Source organism: Folsomia candida, unplaced genomic scaffold (genome assembly GCF_002217175.1).
Source record: "Folsomia candida strain VU population unplaced genomic scaffold, ASM221717v1 Fcan01_Sc029, whole genome shotgun sequence".
In the NCBI taxonomy this organism is placed as follows: Eukaryota; Metazoa; Arthropoda; class Collembola; order Entomobryomorpha; family Isotomidae; genus Folsomia; species Folsomia candida.
In genome coordinates, this window is record NW_019091221.1 from 1218651 (window position 1) to 1235349 (window position 16699).

At 35.6% G+C, this 16699-nt stretch overlaps 1 protein-coding gene across 1 annotated transcript; it reads right to left on the reverse strand.

Moving 5' to 3' along the window:
* Positions 1–11020: 11020 nt before the first annotated feature.
* On the reverse strand, positions 11021–11795 carry LOC118439034 (zinc finger BED domain-containing protein RICESLEEPER 3-like). Its single transcript, XM_035860049.1, has 2 exons — positions 11306–11795; positions 11021–11215 (listed from the first exon to the last, which is right to left on the reverse strand). The coding sequence occupies exons 1-2, from the start codon at positions 11471–11473 to the stop codon at positions 11021–11023; spliced, it is 363 nt and encodes a 120-aa protein (XP_035715942.1). The 5' UTR covers positions 11474–11795.
* Between the last annotated feature and the right edge of the window lie 4904 nt (positions 11796–16699).

Below are 16699 nucleotides of genomic sequence, written 5' to 3' on the forward strand. Positions count from 1 at the left end.
CGTCCGTCCGTGTGTTCACGAGTTTTTTGCATCAATTGATGCTAATTAAACAGCCCCTTGACCATTATTGGATACGTTAGGCGCACCATTGGTACTAAACAAACCGAATCAAATTTTTTAACAAGTTAATAGGACCATTGATATCTAACAATCGGGAACACAAAATGATGCGAAATAATTGGGGGAAGCGATGCAAAACGCACCAATAGTGCAGAATATCCGGGAGAAATGATCATACAATTTTGACATACATTTTTCAAAATTATCGTTGATCGTTGGTAGGTAATGCTGCACCAGTGATGCACAATTTTTGGACACTTCTCGATTCATAATAATTATTGATCTATTTTGTTTAATTTTTCTGCACCATTGGTGCAACATTGCATAAAAATTATTGATCCACTTTGTTGGATTTTTCTGCACCATTGGTGCATAATTGCAAAAAATTATGTAACTATTTTGTTGCATTTTTCTGCACCTTTGGGGCAAGTTATAACCAAATCATTATTACAGGGTGAGCTACTTCTAACGTTACTACGGTTTATTTCTTCCATTTCTTCTTCACTTTTGGTGCATTTTGCATAAATTATACCAATTATTTCGCATCATTTTCGATAACCGATTATTCTACCCCAAAGGTGCTAAATAGTAATTCCAAAATTGTAGTCTTTTCACTATCGATGTTCTGCATTAATTCGCACCAATTGCGTCACGGATACTTCGATACCAATGGTGCGATTAAGATGCTCAATAATGGACAAGGGGATTTTTAATTAGCATCAATTGATGCAAAAAAATCGTGAACACACGGACGGACAGGCGGACAAGAGGAATTCAATAGCTCTCATGCTATTAAAATGTCCCAGGTCAATTTTTTCATAAATTAATAGCACCGTTGGTATCTGACAATCGGAAACACCGAATGATGCTAAACAATTGGGGCATTTGATGCATAGCGCACCAATAATGCATACTAGTCGGCGGATTGTATTAGTCAATTTTGACTTAAATTTTTCGAAATGATCGCCGACCGTTCGTAGGTAATTATGCAACAGTGATGCAAAATATTTCGACCCTTACTCGTTGCTTAATAATTATTTATCTATTGTTTTCCATTGTTCTGCACCTATGGTGCAATATTGCATGAAAATTATTGGTCTGTTTTGTTGGATTTTTATGCACCTTTGGGGCAAAATAATATAGCCAAATCATTATTACAGGGTGAGCTATTTCTAACGTTACTACGGTTTATTAGCTCACGCAGGGTGAGCTAATAAAAGAATATCTGGAATCAAGTATGTACCACTCTATTTCCGAAATTGCATTAGAATAATAAAAAGAGTAAAAATGTGTTGGAATATCTGAAATATTATATATGTATGTTAAAAAATTTACCTTAATGTAAACATGGCTAGAGTAAAACATACCCCTAAGATCAGCTTGTTGTTTAACTTGACGTAGTTGTTGAAAGAAACCTCAGTGGGATGATTTGTTAAGAAACTATGTAATTCACGAATCTGTAAATAGCAGCAAAACATAAACATATTTATGCACATATATATAAAATCTAGATATTTTTATAGAAAAATAGTGAATTTTGACATAGCATGAGCTGCGTATTCGTATAATTCAAACGCACACAAAATGAATACTTGAGTCGTTTATTGTAAAAACCAAGCTATCACCTACCCGGAGTAGTGTCTTTACGAATATTTAATTGTGCCTTGCTCGTTGGAATTAAAGAAAGTGACTGAGTGAATTATACGGTTATTTTATCCACTTAAACTAGATTTTATTTAAATCAATTAAACGATGGTCAACACAATTCAGAGCTCTGCAACAACAAGAGTTGATTGATGACTTACTTTAATTATAAATTGATCGTGCAGCAAAAAAGAACTAACAATTCTAAACTTGATTGCCTACCACGACGACTAAAATCCAAAATGTCTGACTCTGACAACGACTAAAACTCGACTGTGTAGAATTCTTCTACCTACTTACTCTCTACGACTATAACAAAGAGAGACGCGCACCTAAAAATCCCACCCTGACGTCACCATGGCAACCACCACCACGTCACGGGGCAATCTTACACGCATATCCAACAATTTACAAAAATACATAAAACAATTTCATAAATACATCATTTTACATTTAACATTTATTGATTTACTAGTAAATCCGGCACATATGTACTCAAGAATTTTTCCGTTTTTATCTACACCAAGTGAAATATTACTCAAAATCACACGACGAATTACTTATTTGTACTTTACGCGAACATTCCAATGTACATATGTACCAGATAAGAACATTTGCTGGGTCTTTGCTTCGTCAGCAGGACCGTTACGCTAGTTATCTCAATTTTCGACCGGTTTGCACAGATAATCCGAACTTACAGAGATCTCTGTGTGGTGGGAATCCCTTCTTGGAACTTCAGATTTTTGCCTCAATTCCTCCATTTCCAGGATGGATGCGATCTGTTGTTCCTTTTATTCAGTAAAATATTAACGCAACTAAAGGGTGTTAATAAAGTCCGATCCCATGCATTTTTTGGAGCGTGGTTGTTACAAATTCAGCTGGAACTTTTGAACCAGTGAAGTTATTTATTTCAAATTTTTACCATGGGAGGAACAACTAAACGTGTAAGTCATGAGCATCTTAGAGTTGAGATACAAACATTGCATCAGCAGGGGCTTAAACCTACAGAAATTGTGCAAAAATTGGGCTGCAGCCGCAGAACTGTTTGGAAATGGAAGAATAAAAATTTTGTCCACGACAAAAAGCGACCAGGGCGACCCAGAAAGGTGTCACCTACCACAAAAAGAATGATTAAAAACAGACTTTGCAAGAAAACCGGTAGTTCATTACGTAATTGAGCAAGGGAGTTAAATGACTCAAAACGCTATAAAGAGAAGAAGAAGCAAATTAACTGTGTGACCGTGCAAAAATTTGTGAAAACTACGAAGTGGGGTCACACAGCTTACAAACTAACCAAAAAAACCTCTCATGTCACAAAAATATATCGATGACCGTCTGAAATTTGAAGAACTCCTTCAGAAAAGTGCCCATTTGAGTGAAAAAAGACTTGGTGAAGAATTGCGCAGTCACATCCTTTGGACTGACGAATCTATTATTGAACTATATCCAAAATTGAACCAACAAAATGTTCGTTACAGGACAGAAAACAAATCGGATGTACCATCAAGAGTAGTCCCAAAATTCGGGCTTAAAGTTATGGTAGCGGGTGGATTTTGTGCACGTGGCGTGACTCCTCTACATATCATACCAAAAGGCCAAACAGTCAATGCAAAGTATTATATGGAAAAAATATTACCTATCTATTTCGATAGCATGGGGAACAAGGAAATATTTCCGAATGAAAGAAAAATAGTTTTCATGCAGGATGGTGCTACAGCCCATACAGCAAAAGCGAGTTTGAGTCTCATCAAGACGCAAGTTTCAACGGTCTGGAGCAAGGGGGTGTGGCCCGGAAACAGCCCAGATTTGAATCCCCTGGAGAACCTGTGGTCCATACTTAAGGAAAATGTATACAAAGAACCACAACCCCGGACGAGGGAAGAGCTAGTAAAAAAAGTTCAAGATGTATGGAATTCGATTCCCACAGACACATTGGAAAAATTAGCACAGAGCCTTAAACAAAGAGTTGAGGGCATGGTTAAAGTAAATGGTAACAAGACCAAATACTAAGGTAAATATGTCGAACATTTTTTGTAAGTATCACGGGTAGTTTTTTTTATACTAGCCTTCACTTTTTTATAGGAAAAATGGGATCGGACTTTATTAACACCCTTTATAAGTGGTCGAAAATTAGCATTTTTCTCGTGACGTTATTATTTTTTTGCTTTTGATGGAGAAGCAACTGACGTGAAGCACCTTGACTGCGCTGCCGACGTCTAAAAATCATCAAACTTCGGCGCCGCCGAAAATTTATCGGCATCGACCTTTCATTCACGATTCCACTGCAAGCATTAACAATAAGCAAACTAGAGTGGTCTCCTGACAATAGTACGACAAAGATGTTTATTTATAATAATAAATAGACAATTATAAATGATTATTAGACGACATGCAAAATATTTATCAATATTTATCCGGACTTGAATTATTCAAGTTGAATAACTTAATTAACTTACATAATTGCATATAACAGTATGTATGTCACCTGGAAGCTAATGTGTTCTATTAATTGAGATCGGTAAAAAAATCCCTTAAAGTTCGGTTTGAGACTAAATGCAGTTTTTCTTTCTAAAAATAGATTCAACAAGGGCAATAAACTTCTGTTATGAAACTCGATGCAAATTTTACAGTTCTTCCTTCAATAAATTCTCCTCGATTTCATTTCCGTTCTCCTCATTTTTTAACAATTCTTCTAAGCTTTCACGAAACTTTTAAATTCTTTTTGATCAGCGAGTCTCTCTTTCATGAGTAGTTTAAAGTTGTCCACATGTCCTTGGTAGGTTTGAAACAAGTCGACGCATCATTAACAAAATTCCGAGTAGTTAACAAAATTTTCCTTTAATTTCGAAATTGCGAATTGGCAACAGGACATATCAGAAATCCGTTGTAATATTGAACATAAACTCCTTGCTCATATTCTAATTTCGATTTCGTTCAAATTTTGTTGCGGAATGTGTCTCAAGCTCGCAAATGCGGTCCCCAAATTTAAGGCTAAATAATTACAAACGTCGAAGAGTTACATCTATATTATAATTTCGAAAAGTCCGTCCCGCGAAATTTTCCGTGACATCCCGGCATTCTGATTGGATGCCAGCTTTCTGAATCCGCCAATCACAGCACGCATGTATTTTCGGGTACAATTTATGTAGCTTACAACCGATGTTACAATCGATGTTACAATCGATGCTACAATCGATGTTACAACCGATGTTACCATCGATTTTACAATAGATGTTACAACAAATGTTACAACCAATGTTACAACCTATGTTACAGCTTATGTTCAAACAAATACTTTCACAACGTAAAAACATTACCTTAGAAACGTACAAAAAATCCATCATTAACGCCTTGAAAATTCCTTCGTAATACAAAATTTCATAACAACACATAAAGTATTCCTTAGCACCATAAAAAAATTCTGTAGTAACGTGAAAAAACTCCTTAGCAACATAAAAAAATTTCCTTATCAACATAAAAAAATTACCTTGCCAACGTCAAAAAAATTCCTTAGCAAGGTCAAAAAATTCTTTAGCAATATAAAAAAATTTCCTTACCAACATAATAAAATGTCTTTAGCAACGTCAAAAAAATTCCTTAGCAACGCTAAAAAAAATTCTTAGCAATGTTGAAAAATTATTTACCAACGTCAAAAAAATTCCTCGAAAAAATTTAAAAAATTCCTTAGATACGTCAAAAATTTTTCCTAGCAACGTGCAAAAAATTCCTTAGCAACACATAAAGGATTCCCTAGCAACATAAAAAAATTCTGTAGTAACGTGAAAAAACTTTCTTAGCAACATCAAAAAACCTCCTCAGCAACATAAAAAAATTTCTCTAGCAACGTCAAAAAATTTCCTCAGCAAAATAAAAAGATGTCTTGGCAACATACAAAATTTTACTTATAAACAAAAAAATTTCGTTAGCAACGTCAAAAATAATCCTTGGCAACAGAAAAAGATGTGTTGGCAACATAAATAATTTTGCTTAGAAACAAAAAAAAATTCCTTAGCAACGTCAAAAATATTCCTTGGCAACATACAAAAATTTCCTTAGCAACGTCAAAAAATTCTTTAGCAAATAAAAAAATTTCCTTAGCAACATAAAAACCTTCCGTAGCAATATTAAAAAAACCCTTATAGAAACCTAAAAAATCCTTAGCAGCATAAAAATTACTGGATGATTTTGGACTTCGATTATAAATATCAAAACACTCGACTTCACTACATTTGCTGTTTATTTACTTAGAATTATAATTTTCATCGAGCTTAGTGCATCGCGTCTATTATGTACTGGCTTAATTTAATATACTTGGAATGATCGTGCAAAATAATTGATGTGGCCCGTCTTGAGGACGGGCTTATAGGCTAGTATTTACATAATTTCGAATTATTAAAAACATTCCCAGTTGGTTTTAAAATTCGTAATAAGTAACGGATTATATCTAGCGATTCCGCTCTATCATTAGACCTATGGATCAACTTAAAATGCTAAGCAAAATTCCATAATTCGATCGTGGCGTGCTAATATGCAAATTGCAATTATTTTGCAAAGTTCAACATCTTGGATAATTGGGGTCTAAAATCGAGGCAGCGGCGAAATTCTAGCATAAAATAATTTTTAAAAATTATTTCCAGTAATATTTCACCAGGTTTGAACGATTTTGACATAAAACTCAAAATTCGCAAATAATTCGAACATTTTTGCTCGTGTCGCGAAAACTGATCATGCGCTCCCCCAATATTATTTCAGATTCTTTATATACACAAAATTACGGAAATTTTAAGCCATCAAACTCGAAAATCGTACGAGTGCGAAAAAACACGATCTCATTGTATATATCTATCTTAACTATTAAAATTATTAGAAAATTGCAAAATCAGTTATCTATTATTAGCTCGCCCTGCGTAGCACGAGAGCTATTGAATTCCTCGTGTTCGTCCGTCCGTCCGTCTGTTGACGAGTTTTTTGCATTAATTGATGCTGATTAAAAATCCCCTTGTCCATTATAGACTTGTTTAGCCCCACCATTGGTATAGAACAATCCGAGCGCAAATGGTGCAAGTTAATTCAGCAAATAGATCGAGATAGGACTATAATTTTGGAATAAGTAGCACCGTTAGTACCGAGCAATTGGTTGTTAAAAATGATGCGTAACAAGTGGGCCATCTGTTTCCCCCAAAAAATCATGTCAGAATTCTGTTCTATTTGTTCGATTATTCTGCACCATTAACGCAAAAATATATAAATTTTATAATAAATAATTGGGGAAGGGATGTCCTACGCACCAATGATGCAGAATGTCGGGAGAAAGAACCATACAATTTTTTCAAAGTTTTCAAAATTATGTTCCCCGTTGGTCGCAAATGTTGCACTAGTGGTGCAAACTAATTCCGGATTTTTTTTATATTCTTCCGTTGATATTGCGCCATTGGTGCAAGAATCTATGAGAGTTACAATCTATTTTGTCGCCTTATTCCGTACGTTTGGTGGAAAGTTATATGACAGGGTGAGCTACTTCTAACGTTACTACGGTTTATTATTGAATCAACTGGTTTCATTTTAAATATTACAATTATTTTCATACCTTGGAAAATGAAACCTTTTTATTTTCATAACTTCTCGACCTGATGTTACTTGTCACCGATTGAATGCTGAATACTTGGCGAAATGCCTCCGTCGTCGCGACAATAGATGAAATATGATCTTCTTGATTTTGAATATTTTCAATAATGTTTTCCGCTCCTCTTCATCTTCTTCCGTCTGAATTCAATAAATGAGTTATTTATACAGGGTGGTTTATGTAAATGCCAGGTTACAATGGAAAATTTTTCAATGAGAAAACTCATAAATTTCGATTAGTTGCGGATTTGGGAGTGAGATTTTTATTAATTTTTATCAAAACTTATGGAACATTGATGACAAAATTCTTAAAATATTAAATTTCACAGGCAAAATTACGGTAACTAATCTAGATTTGCGAGTTTTCCAATTGAAAAATTTTACATTATATATAGCCTGACGTTTAAACCACCCTGTACGTCCAAAATTCCAAACAACGTTTTTTTACATAAATTATTTCCAGACCAAAAAAATGTTTCGTGTCCCTTCCAAATTTTCGTACAAGTTTTGCAGGACTTGCAACAACTCGAGATCAATGTCTTCAAGGAACGGGAGCTGTGAAGTGGATGCTATTTTCGAGTGGACGGATACATCTTCCCGCTCTTTTACCATCGCGTGTTGCAAAGCGTTGTGAAAATTTTTTTATGTATTACTTCAATCTCGTCAAATTTGTGTGTAATTTCGTAAAACCTCCTTTTCAGCGGCCTGAGCCAGCTTAAAAACCCTTCATTTTGGGCTGAGGGTAAAGAATAAAATAAAATTTAAAATTTTTAAAACATTATTTAGTGGGAATATTTTAATTATGGCCGAAGCATTAAAATTATGCTTATTTGTAGACCTATTCAAAATTTATGCAGAAATACCGGCCGCGGAAATTGTGGGGTACCGGAAGAATTATGGGATAGGAAGAACAGGGACTTATTCACATGGACAAGATTCGATTATGACGAATTTCTTGGGGTACCATGTCCCCCTGCTTCTGCCGCCACTGCGCAGAAATGGACATAATTATAATGCATAGACCATATAATTATGTCCATTTCTACACAGTATCTGCGGAAGCAGGGGGACAAGGGAACATTGTACCACCACAAATTCAGCAAATTTTAAACATTATTTGTTAGATATATATTATTTTGCAAGTAATTAATTATTCAAAAGATCCGCTACGGATATCGTATTGTTGGCAAAATTTTGAAATTCCGTGCTGTCCGGATATATATGAAAAATCGTTTTGGCAAGATATAGCCATAAATAAATACATGCTTGCACATGGGTCGTTTCCCCTTTTTTCTGTACACTTAGGTCTTTTCTGAATTAAGCATCGACTGCACTTAGGTTGTTTCTGAATTAAATACCGACTGCACTTAGGTCTTTTATGAATTAGTAGGACGATATATATTTACGACGAGCCATCCCAAATGAATGAAATGCGTCCCCCAATACTCAAATACGGTATGACTGTCAAATGGACATGACAATTACATGAGCCCTGGTTCGGGCTAAAAATTGTACAATTGGCTTTACAATTTTTAAATGTTATTAAATAAAGCTTTTATTAATGTGTTGAGAAGTAAAATAGAACACCTATTTATCCATTTCATTTCCCATTTACGTATGTACATGAACTGGAGGGATGAACTGAGGAGAATGAAATGTGCTGGGTATGATAAGTGAGGGAATGATGCGTGGGGGAATGAGGTGTGCCCGGAATGACATGTGAAGATATTAACTGTGGGGGAATGATACGTGGGAAATGTAATGTGGGGGAATGATGTGTGGGGTATGTAGTGCCCGGACACCCTCAAATACCATATCATGGGGAACGTCCGTATATTACGTCATCATTTTAGTGGGCGAGTGGTATAAGTCTTCCTATCTTTCCCATATTAAAATTCCCTATCCCTTAATTTACATACATGAACGTTGGGTGGATGGGTGCTAAAAACGAGCATGTTTGATGACTAACGAATGGTCGCGTGCTATGAGACAGAGAGACAAAAAAGGTCGGATTCATGCGAGTCCTGGGTCCACTGCAGCGTCTAGGAATGGGTTCGGATCGGATTTTGAGGTCTTCGGATCAAACCGATTCGGATTATGCAGGGTCTCGGATTGATCCGAGACGGATTAACCAACCAATCCGATCCGACTAGGATCAATCCGACGGATTTCGGATCGGATCGGATTAGTCTTATGTTTGTATATGATTGCGATACATAATTACAAATGTACAATCATGTAGTCTAAATACTCAAAGGGTGATGCCAACATATTTACATACATACCTATGTATACATATATGTATATACAGCCTAAATTATCCAAGAATTATATATGCGCACTAAATTTATACAACCCGACAAATATGCAACAAATAGGATGTGTATTATTATTGAATCATATTTTCAAAGCGGCAATTCTGGTACAAAAAGATAATTATGTCAAAAAACCTTGGAATACAATCTGAAGCTTTCTATATATTCATTTATTGAACAATAAATAATTTACCCCATCTGCTGACAAAATTTTTAACTTTAACTTCATATTATTAGTTTGCACCTCGATTTGAGTCATTGTACCTGATATATCAACGGTTCATAACCAGAGTTCTTATAGCGTAGCTTATATTTTTCGAAATGTGACTCATCCTACTTACAAAGTAAACTGCCGAGGTGAGATCGTGTCCAGGGTCCATCCATATTTTCGTGCAAAACTCATCCGCGTCATGGCATGATGCAAAGCTAAAAATCTGAATTCTAGACCAATTTCAAACCTCCATAAATTCAGTTTCCGCGGGATTTTCCAAACTTTCGCTTAAGATAATCACTAAAGTCAAAATTTTAAGAAAAAAATAAACAGCTACAAATTTTAAATTTTTGAAATATTTGTATGATTTGTTCGACGCATCCTCATGATTCAGAAAATGTGAAAGTTTTCAAAAAAAATTTACACAATAAATTTTTTGAAAAATTTCACGGTGGAAGTTGGACTATTTGCCATGATCTTAGTCAAAAGTTTTGCAAATCTGTCAAGGATATCAAAAGTTTTGTCGGTTTTAAAATTAAAAACAATTAAATTTGTCGAATATGCCGCCACGCCATGGCGCCAAATATGAATTTTGCCGATACCATGAATGAAACATAATGGATATCCTGGACCCGACGGGAACCTCGGAAGTTTCCCTCGTTTTCCTAAATAGTTGCTTGCAACTTGCGAGAAATTTCTAAATTTCATCTTTCAACTACAATTTTGAAATTTTGGCACATAACATCACTGTCCCACTTGTATAACCCCCACTACTGCACACTAGTCAATCATTTCCGATTTCCCTCAGCTGAAACCAGATTCCTAATTTGTCATGATTTTTTGTCATTATCTGAATTTGCCGTCTTGAAAATATGATTGAATAATTGTACACTTATAGAATCTACTAAATCCTGTATATTTGTTGCATATTTGTCTTTACATATTTGTCTGGTTGCATAACCGTGTGCGTACATATTTATATGTCCCTGCATAGTTTCCGGTTGAATATTTTTCACCACAAATATCACTGTTTCTACTGAAAGGGTGACCTTAACGCTACTCAATATGCATTTGTCAACAATGGTACTTTATTTTTAATTTTTATAATTTTTTGTTATTAAAATAACAAAGACAAGGAAAATTTTATCCTAGTAAATAATTAAGGTTGTTAGTCAAGAATTTTTGACTTTGCCCATGATTTTAAGCACATGCATTCACTAATTGTTCCAGAGGAAAGTTTATATCGATTTCCAATCAAAAGTTTGGCGCTGGAAAATGCACGCTCGGAAGGGGCACTGGTCGCTGGTGTTGCTAAATAGTCACGAGACATTTTGGCCAGTCCTGGGAATTGAGATTCATTGGCCTGTAATGAAAATATGAATTATGCATAACTAAATAATGACCAAAATATTTATAACTTATAAGTTATAATGCTCTGAATGTATCTACACACCTTCCACCATTCTAGTCGATTGCACGGCACGCCATTATTTTCATGTGCAATCACAGGAAGAGCCATATAGCGGTCAAATTCGCTTCGCTCATCTAGTTTGCGTTTTTTGTAAAGCTGGGCTACTAAGGAAGTGCTGCATTCTTGTGTAGGTACCTTTTCAGGAGACATTTCTACGGGGCTGATGGCATAATTTGTAAAGACCTGCTGTGTCTTCTCCTGTACCGCATCTATGCTACCTTGTGTCCAATTCTTATCTTTAAAGAAGGATCCTTTCAGAGTAGGGTCCAAAATAATTGCACATCCATATATTTCGTTAAGAGGAGTACTCTGTCCTGTTAGGTTGTTGTACTGGGCGATTTTATCATGACGGCGGACTGAAATTCAGCAGCTTGGTTGGTCGACTTGTTGAACTCTGCAATGTTTTCTAGCAGATAGTTGTAGACTGGGATTAAATACTGTATAGTTGGATACTTATCGCCACAGAGATAAGTAGAGGCATTTTCGAAAATCTAAAACAACGAAAAGTAAACTCACGGCGTTGAATTCCCTGAAACTTTAATTATGGTGCATGCCAAAGTACATCGTATTTGCACAGTTAGAAAAATTGACGCTGAAACTGACATCGGCGTTGATGAATTTGTTTTGTCTATTATGTGTTCTTCAGACCTTTGGTTAGCCATCCTATATCGCCGTTGCCACGAATGCGTACTAAGCAGCTACGTTTCGAGAACAAAATTACCGAACTACAAAAACCCTACAGTTTTTCTAACTGTGCAAATATGATCTATGTATGACCTTGTAAAGTACTGATCGCTCCGGTTTTGGGTTTTAAGGGCGAAGGCAGGAAAAAATAGTCATCGATAATTCAACTTACAGGTAATTTCATATAGTTCTAAAAAACTTACAGTGTATGTATTTCATTTAAAAAATTGTTTCAGCACGAGCCGAAAACGATGAATTTGCGAACGGACAATGCAGCAAATTCAGGAAAATTCAGGACTGGACAAAACTTGGGAGCCTTAATCTCCACAAATTACAATGGCATAATAAATTGTCTAAAGGGTAAAACTAACATACAACCTATGAGCATTTGTACAAATTCAGATTCTTTGAAATAAATGGAACTATAATAAAATGACGGTCATTTTTCCATCTTCACTTTACTTTTGGCATGCACCACATAATATTAAATTCATGTGCAAAAAAATACCTCCAAAAACCTGGACGTGCTTTCCAATGTTGCCCATTCATGTTCATCCAGAGCGAGGGACCTTAGTTCTGGCTCCCATGAAGCCATAATCTCAACGGCAGGTTTTAATTGAATTGCACGCATAATCATTTCATATGTGGAGTTCCATCGAGTTTTACAATCTAGTATCAGAGCAATTTCCTTCAAATTGGAAGTTTTACAGGCAGTGAGAAACTTTTGACGCCTTTGGGGCGAGACTCTTATCTTGACTACCAGTTTACGAAGCTAAAATTTAAATAATCGTAATTAGTTTTTACTACATACTACAATTTTTTCCGTATTATTGACCTTATTGACAGCTCCGATCGGTTGAAAATCGGTTTCCTCGGAGTCCAATGGAGGTGCCTTGAGCCCATTGATAAAGGCCGTAACCGCAAGATGAATTATATGAGCTATACATCTTGTGTGGTGATCTTTGGGACAGAATTTTTTGTTGGACTCCGCAAATGCTCGGCACAATGTATTATTATTACTCGCGTTGTCGGTGACAAGCGCCAGAATCTAGAACACAGTAAGATTTTTAAATCAAAAAGCTTCTATCGTACACAAGCTAGCTTTTAATGACAGTGTCGTTGTAATTAATAACAAATGTATCTAATTGACTACAAGAAAACGTGAAAAATCAATGCTAGTTAATTAAAATTTCTTTGCCATAATGTAATTGTAATTAATAATTAATTAACGATTTGGCTCCAATTAAGCCAAAACCTTAAGTTATGTGGCTAATTAGTTTGGGTAATTAACGACTCATGTTTAAAATTTGAATGCCAACATGTATAAAATCTTAATTTAGGACATGTTTTTAGATGGGTAGTCTAAATTAATTTTGCCGTTAATTACTCTCAAATGTGTCATTATTCATTTTTTGCTAATTTAATTTTTTGGAATATTAATCAAATAAAATCTTTCATTGCAGTATTATGCAAGGACATGTAATTAATTTGTTATCAAGTAATTAATTGGAATTTAAGTCAGTATTAATTTTCAATTAAGTAATTGTAATTGCGGTCAATTATCCAGCCGCTTTATTTATTACTTGAGTACTTAATTATTTGCTCTCGTCAATTGGAAATAAGTAATTAGCAATTAATTACATACTCAAGTAATTTTGCGAGATGACACGAAATTATTTGAGAAAAACTAATTTTGTAACTCGCCTTGTTTTCACTAATGTGATACTTCTTCAACGTATTAAGTAAAGCATCAGCAAGATTCTCTCCAGTATGCGGGCCATCTAAACTCACGAAATCTAACACCAATTGAATTTGTTTCCAGTCTTGAGAAATATAATGAGCCGTGATACACATGAAGGCCATTTGTGAAGGTGATGTCCACGAATCCAGAGTTATTGATATTTTAGACTCCATACCCTAGAAGTTCCACGTTTGGATTATCATTGGTATGTTTCAATATTTCGAAAAAGGTACTACCTGAATCAGATTAATCAATTTATCTTTCTTATCTAAATAGAGCTCCAATATCCACTTTTTGAGAGTCTTTCGCGTAGGTATTTGTGCCATCGGATTAAGGGATGTAACAAATTTTCGAAACTCTTCATTCTCGACTTCAGAAAAAGGCTGGTCACTAGATGTAATCCAATCCACTAATGCACTCTTCATTTGCTCCTCGTCAAACTGTAAGATTTAGAACCATAATTTTAACATTTATTTTAAGGGGCCGTTCATAAATTACGTAACGCAAGAGGGGGGGAGGGGGGGGGGGGGAGGGGGGGGAAGGGGGGTCAAAGCCTCCAATGGTATCGTTCCTATTTTACGCATGTTAAAGGGGGAGGGTGGGTCTGGAAATTTGCAGTTTTCGCGTTATTTATTTTATGGACGGACCTTAAGAGGTAGCAATGTGTAGTTTACCTTTTGTGGATTTTCAGGTTTAAAATAGCTGCTTACAGATGTACCGCTCATCATAGTAGTTTCTTTGGAAGGATGCTTATTTCGAATATGAGTTTGAAGGGTTTTAGTACTGCCCATAGATTTACGGAGGTCATATCTACAAAAACGTGCACTGTGAGTACTCAAGAAACTTAACAAATTAAAAGTTAGTTATCTTACACAACACTACAGTAGTTGCATGCCTTTCCTACGAAAGTTTGTCCGTTCTTTTTAACCTCCTTGTCCGAAAAATGCTTCCAAACCCAACTTTTACCTTGGTTCAGCTTTGGCGGATCGAACCCTTGGGGGGCAGGTCCTTGTGAATTGCCTGCATCGTCATCGTCGATAACTACACTTCCGTCGTCGTCCTCCATTATCTTACTATACATAATCTAATTTTTTACTGGTACAGAATTTAGCTTTAGCTTTAGAAATATTATTAGGCACGAGATTTGCCTGTAGTGCGGAGGACGAGTTGGTGAAATCTGCCTCACAATTTGTGAAGTGCGGGCGTGGAAGCTTTTGGGGCGATTTCATTCGAACCCAAAAATCCAATATCCATTGATTGAAACATTGCGACTTAAGTTGTCACTTTACATGACTTCGACTTTAAAATGTTTACTGATATGATATGCAAATTTGTGGGATAGTTATTTTGTTAATTAAAAAATTTGTGATAAATGAGTTATTCTGAACTTTTTCTTCTTTTCACTGTAACTTTTGTTTTCATGATTAACATGTGATATACATACATACATACATACTTAATTTGATAAGAATGGCCCTGGATTTTCAATACATTTACGTTCCCGTACATAATTCCCAAATAGCATTCACAATATTGTACATGTGTAAGCCCGGGTTAAATTATTGCAAATTTAATGACGACGCTGCCAGCGTCGTCATTAAAATCACCCACTTTATATCTATTTAAATATTCCATGTCATAAACCAACAACTCATTTAGTTAATATGCAAATATTCCATTACTTCTAAATTCAGATTTTCTTATATTATTCATTTTGGACGATTTGGGTACTTTCATTAATTTGCTTATCGCATGGATATACCACAACAAATGTCCACTTAATGTGCACATCGTGTGCACTGTTGACTCTGGACGGTGTATCATACACCGTGTATGGAAGACATTAGAACTTTTCGGGCACTGGCGTAAATAGGGGTAGGTGGGGGAGGTCCCACATATCGGCCCCCAAGATGAGACGGCCCCCGGCCGTCGGACGCTTGTGTGTATATATTATTGGACTTTTTTCATTGCCGAATAAAATATTTAGAAACAGGAATAATTAGTCGAAGAAATTTATATGCTGGCAAATCTAAAGCTGTTACCATTTCATCCACATTTTGCAATTTGTTTTTGGTTGATGAACAGGGTGCATAAACTTATTTGCTCTCCGTGGTTTCTCCTATACAGGCTGTAAGATACAGGACTGATTCTAACTTAGAAGCTATGCATTTATTTGTGCTATATTTGTATAATACGGACAGTTGTCACGCTATGCGCAAAAAACTACCCGCTACCATAAATTTCGACACACATTTTGAAACACTCATGGGTAGTACGGGCAACGTTGTTTCGGTTGTGTAAACCATATGTTGTAGGTTCAATTCTGGATATGGCTCATTTGAGAATTCATTAGTCCTGAGGATATGACGCCATAGTTCTTGACCTTGTTTTTTTCACCGAAATCGCCACTTTTTTGGTCTATTTCCCCAAATTTAAGAGGTCATCAATGTTCCTATGACATGTGAATGTTTCCTGGGTTAGTTTATAAGCCATGTAACTCCAATTCGTCGATTTTGTAAATTTTTGAATTGTAGCATGGTAAAATTTGAATGTTTATAATTTTGAGTCGTTTTGAGTTAATTAACTCCCTTCAACAATTGAGTACCCAACTTCAGTTTTCTGACGAATCTTGAGCTTAATTGTTGTTTTTATAGTTGGTGACATCTCACCAACGTCGCTTAGACGGCTTTTTGTATATGACAAAATTTCTGCTCGTTCGTAGTCCCACCGTTTTTCGGATCCATCATAATTTTTCTAATTTTTGTTAAATGTTTAATTGCTGCTCAACTTAACTTTTTATCGGGACAATATGAAGGTCATGATCGACCTATGATATTGGACTACTCATGGTAAAATTTTCAAAAATATGCATTAACAGGTTCAGAAATAGTAGCTGAATTTGTCTCCGCGCGGGTAGTGAAAACTGACTGGGGAGAAAATAAATACGAACC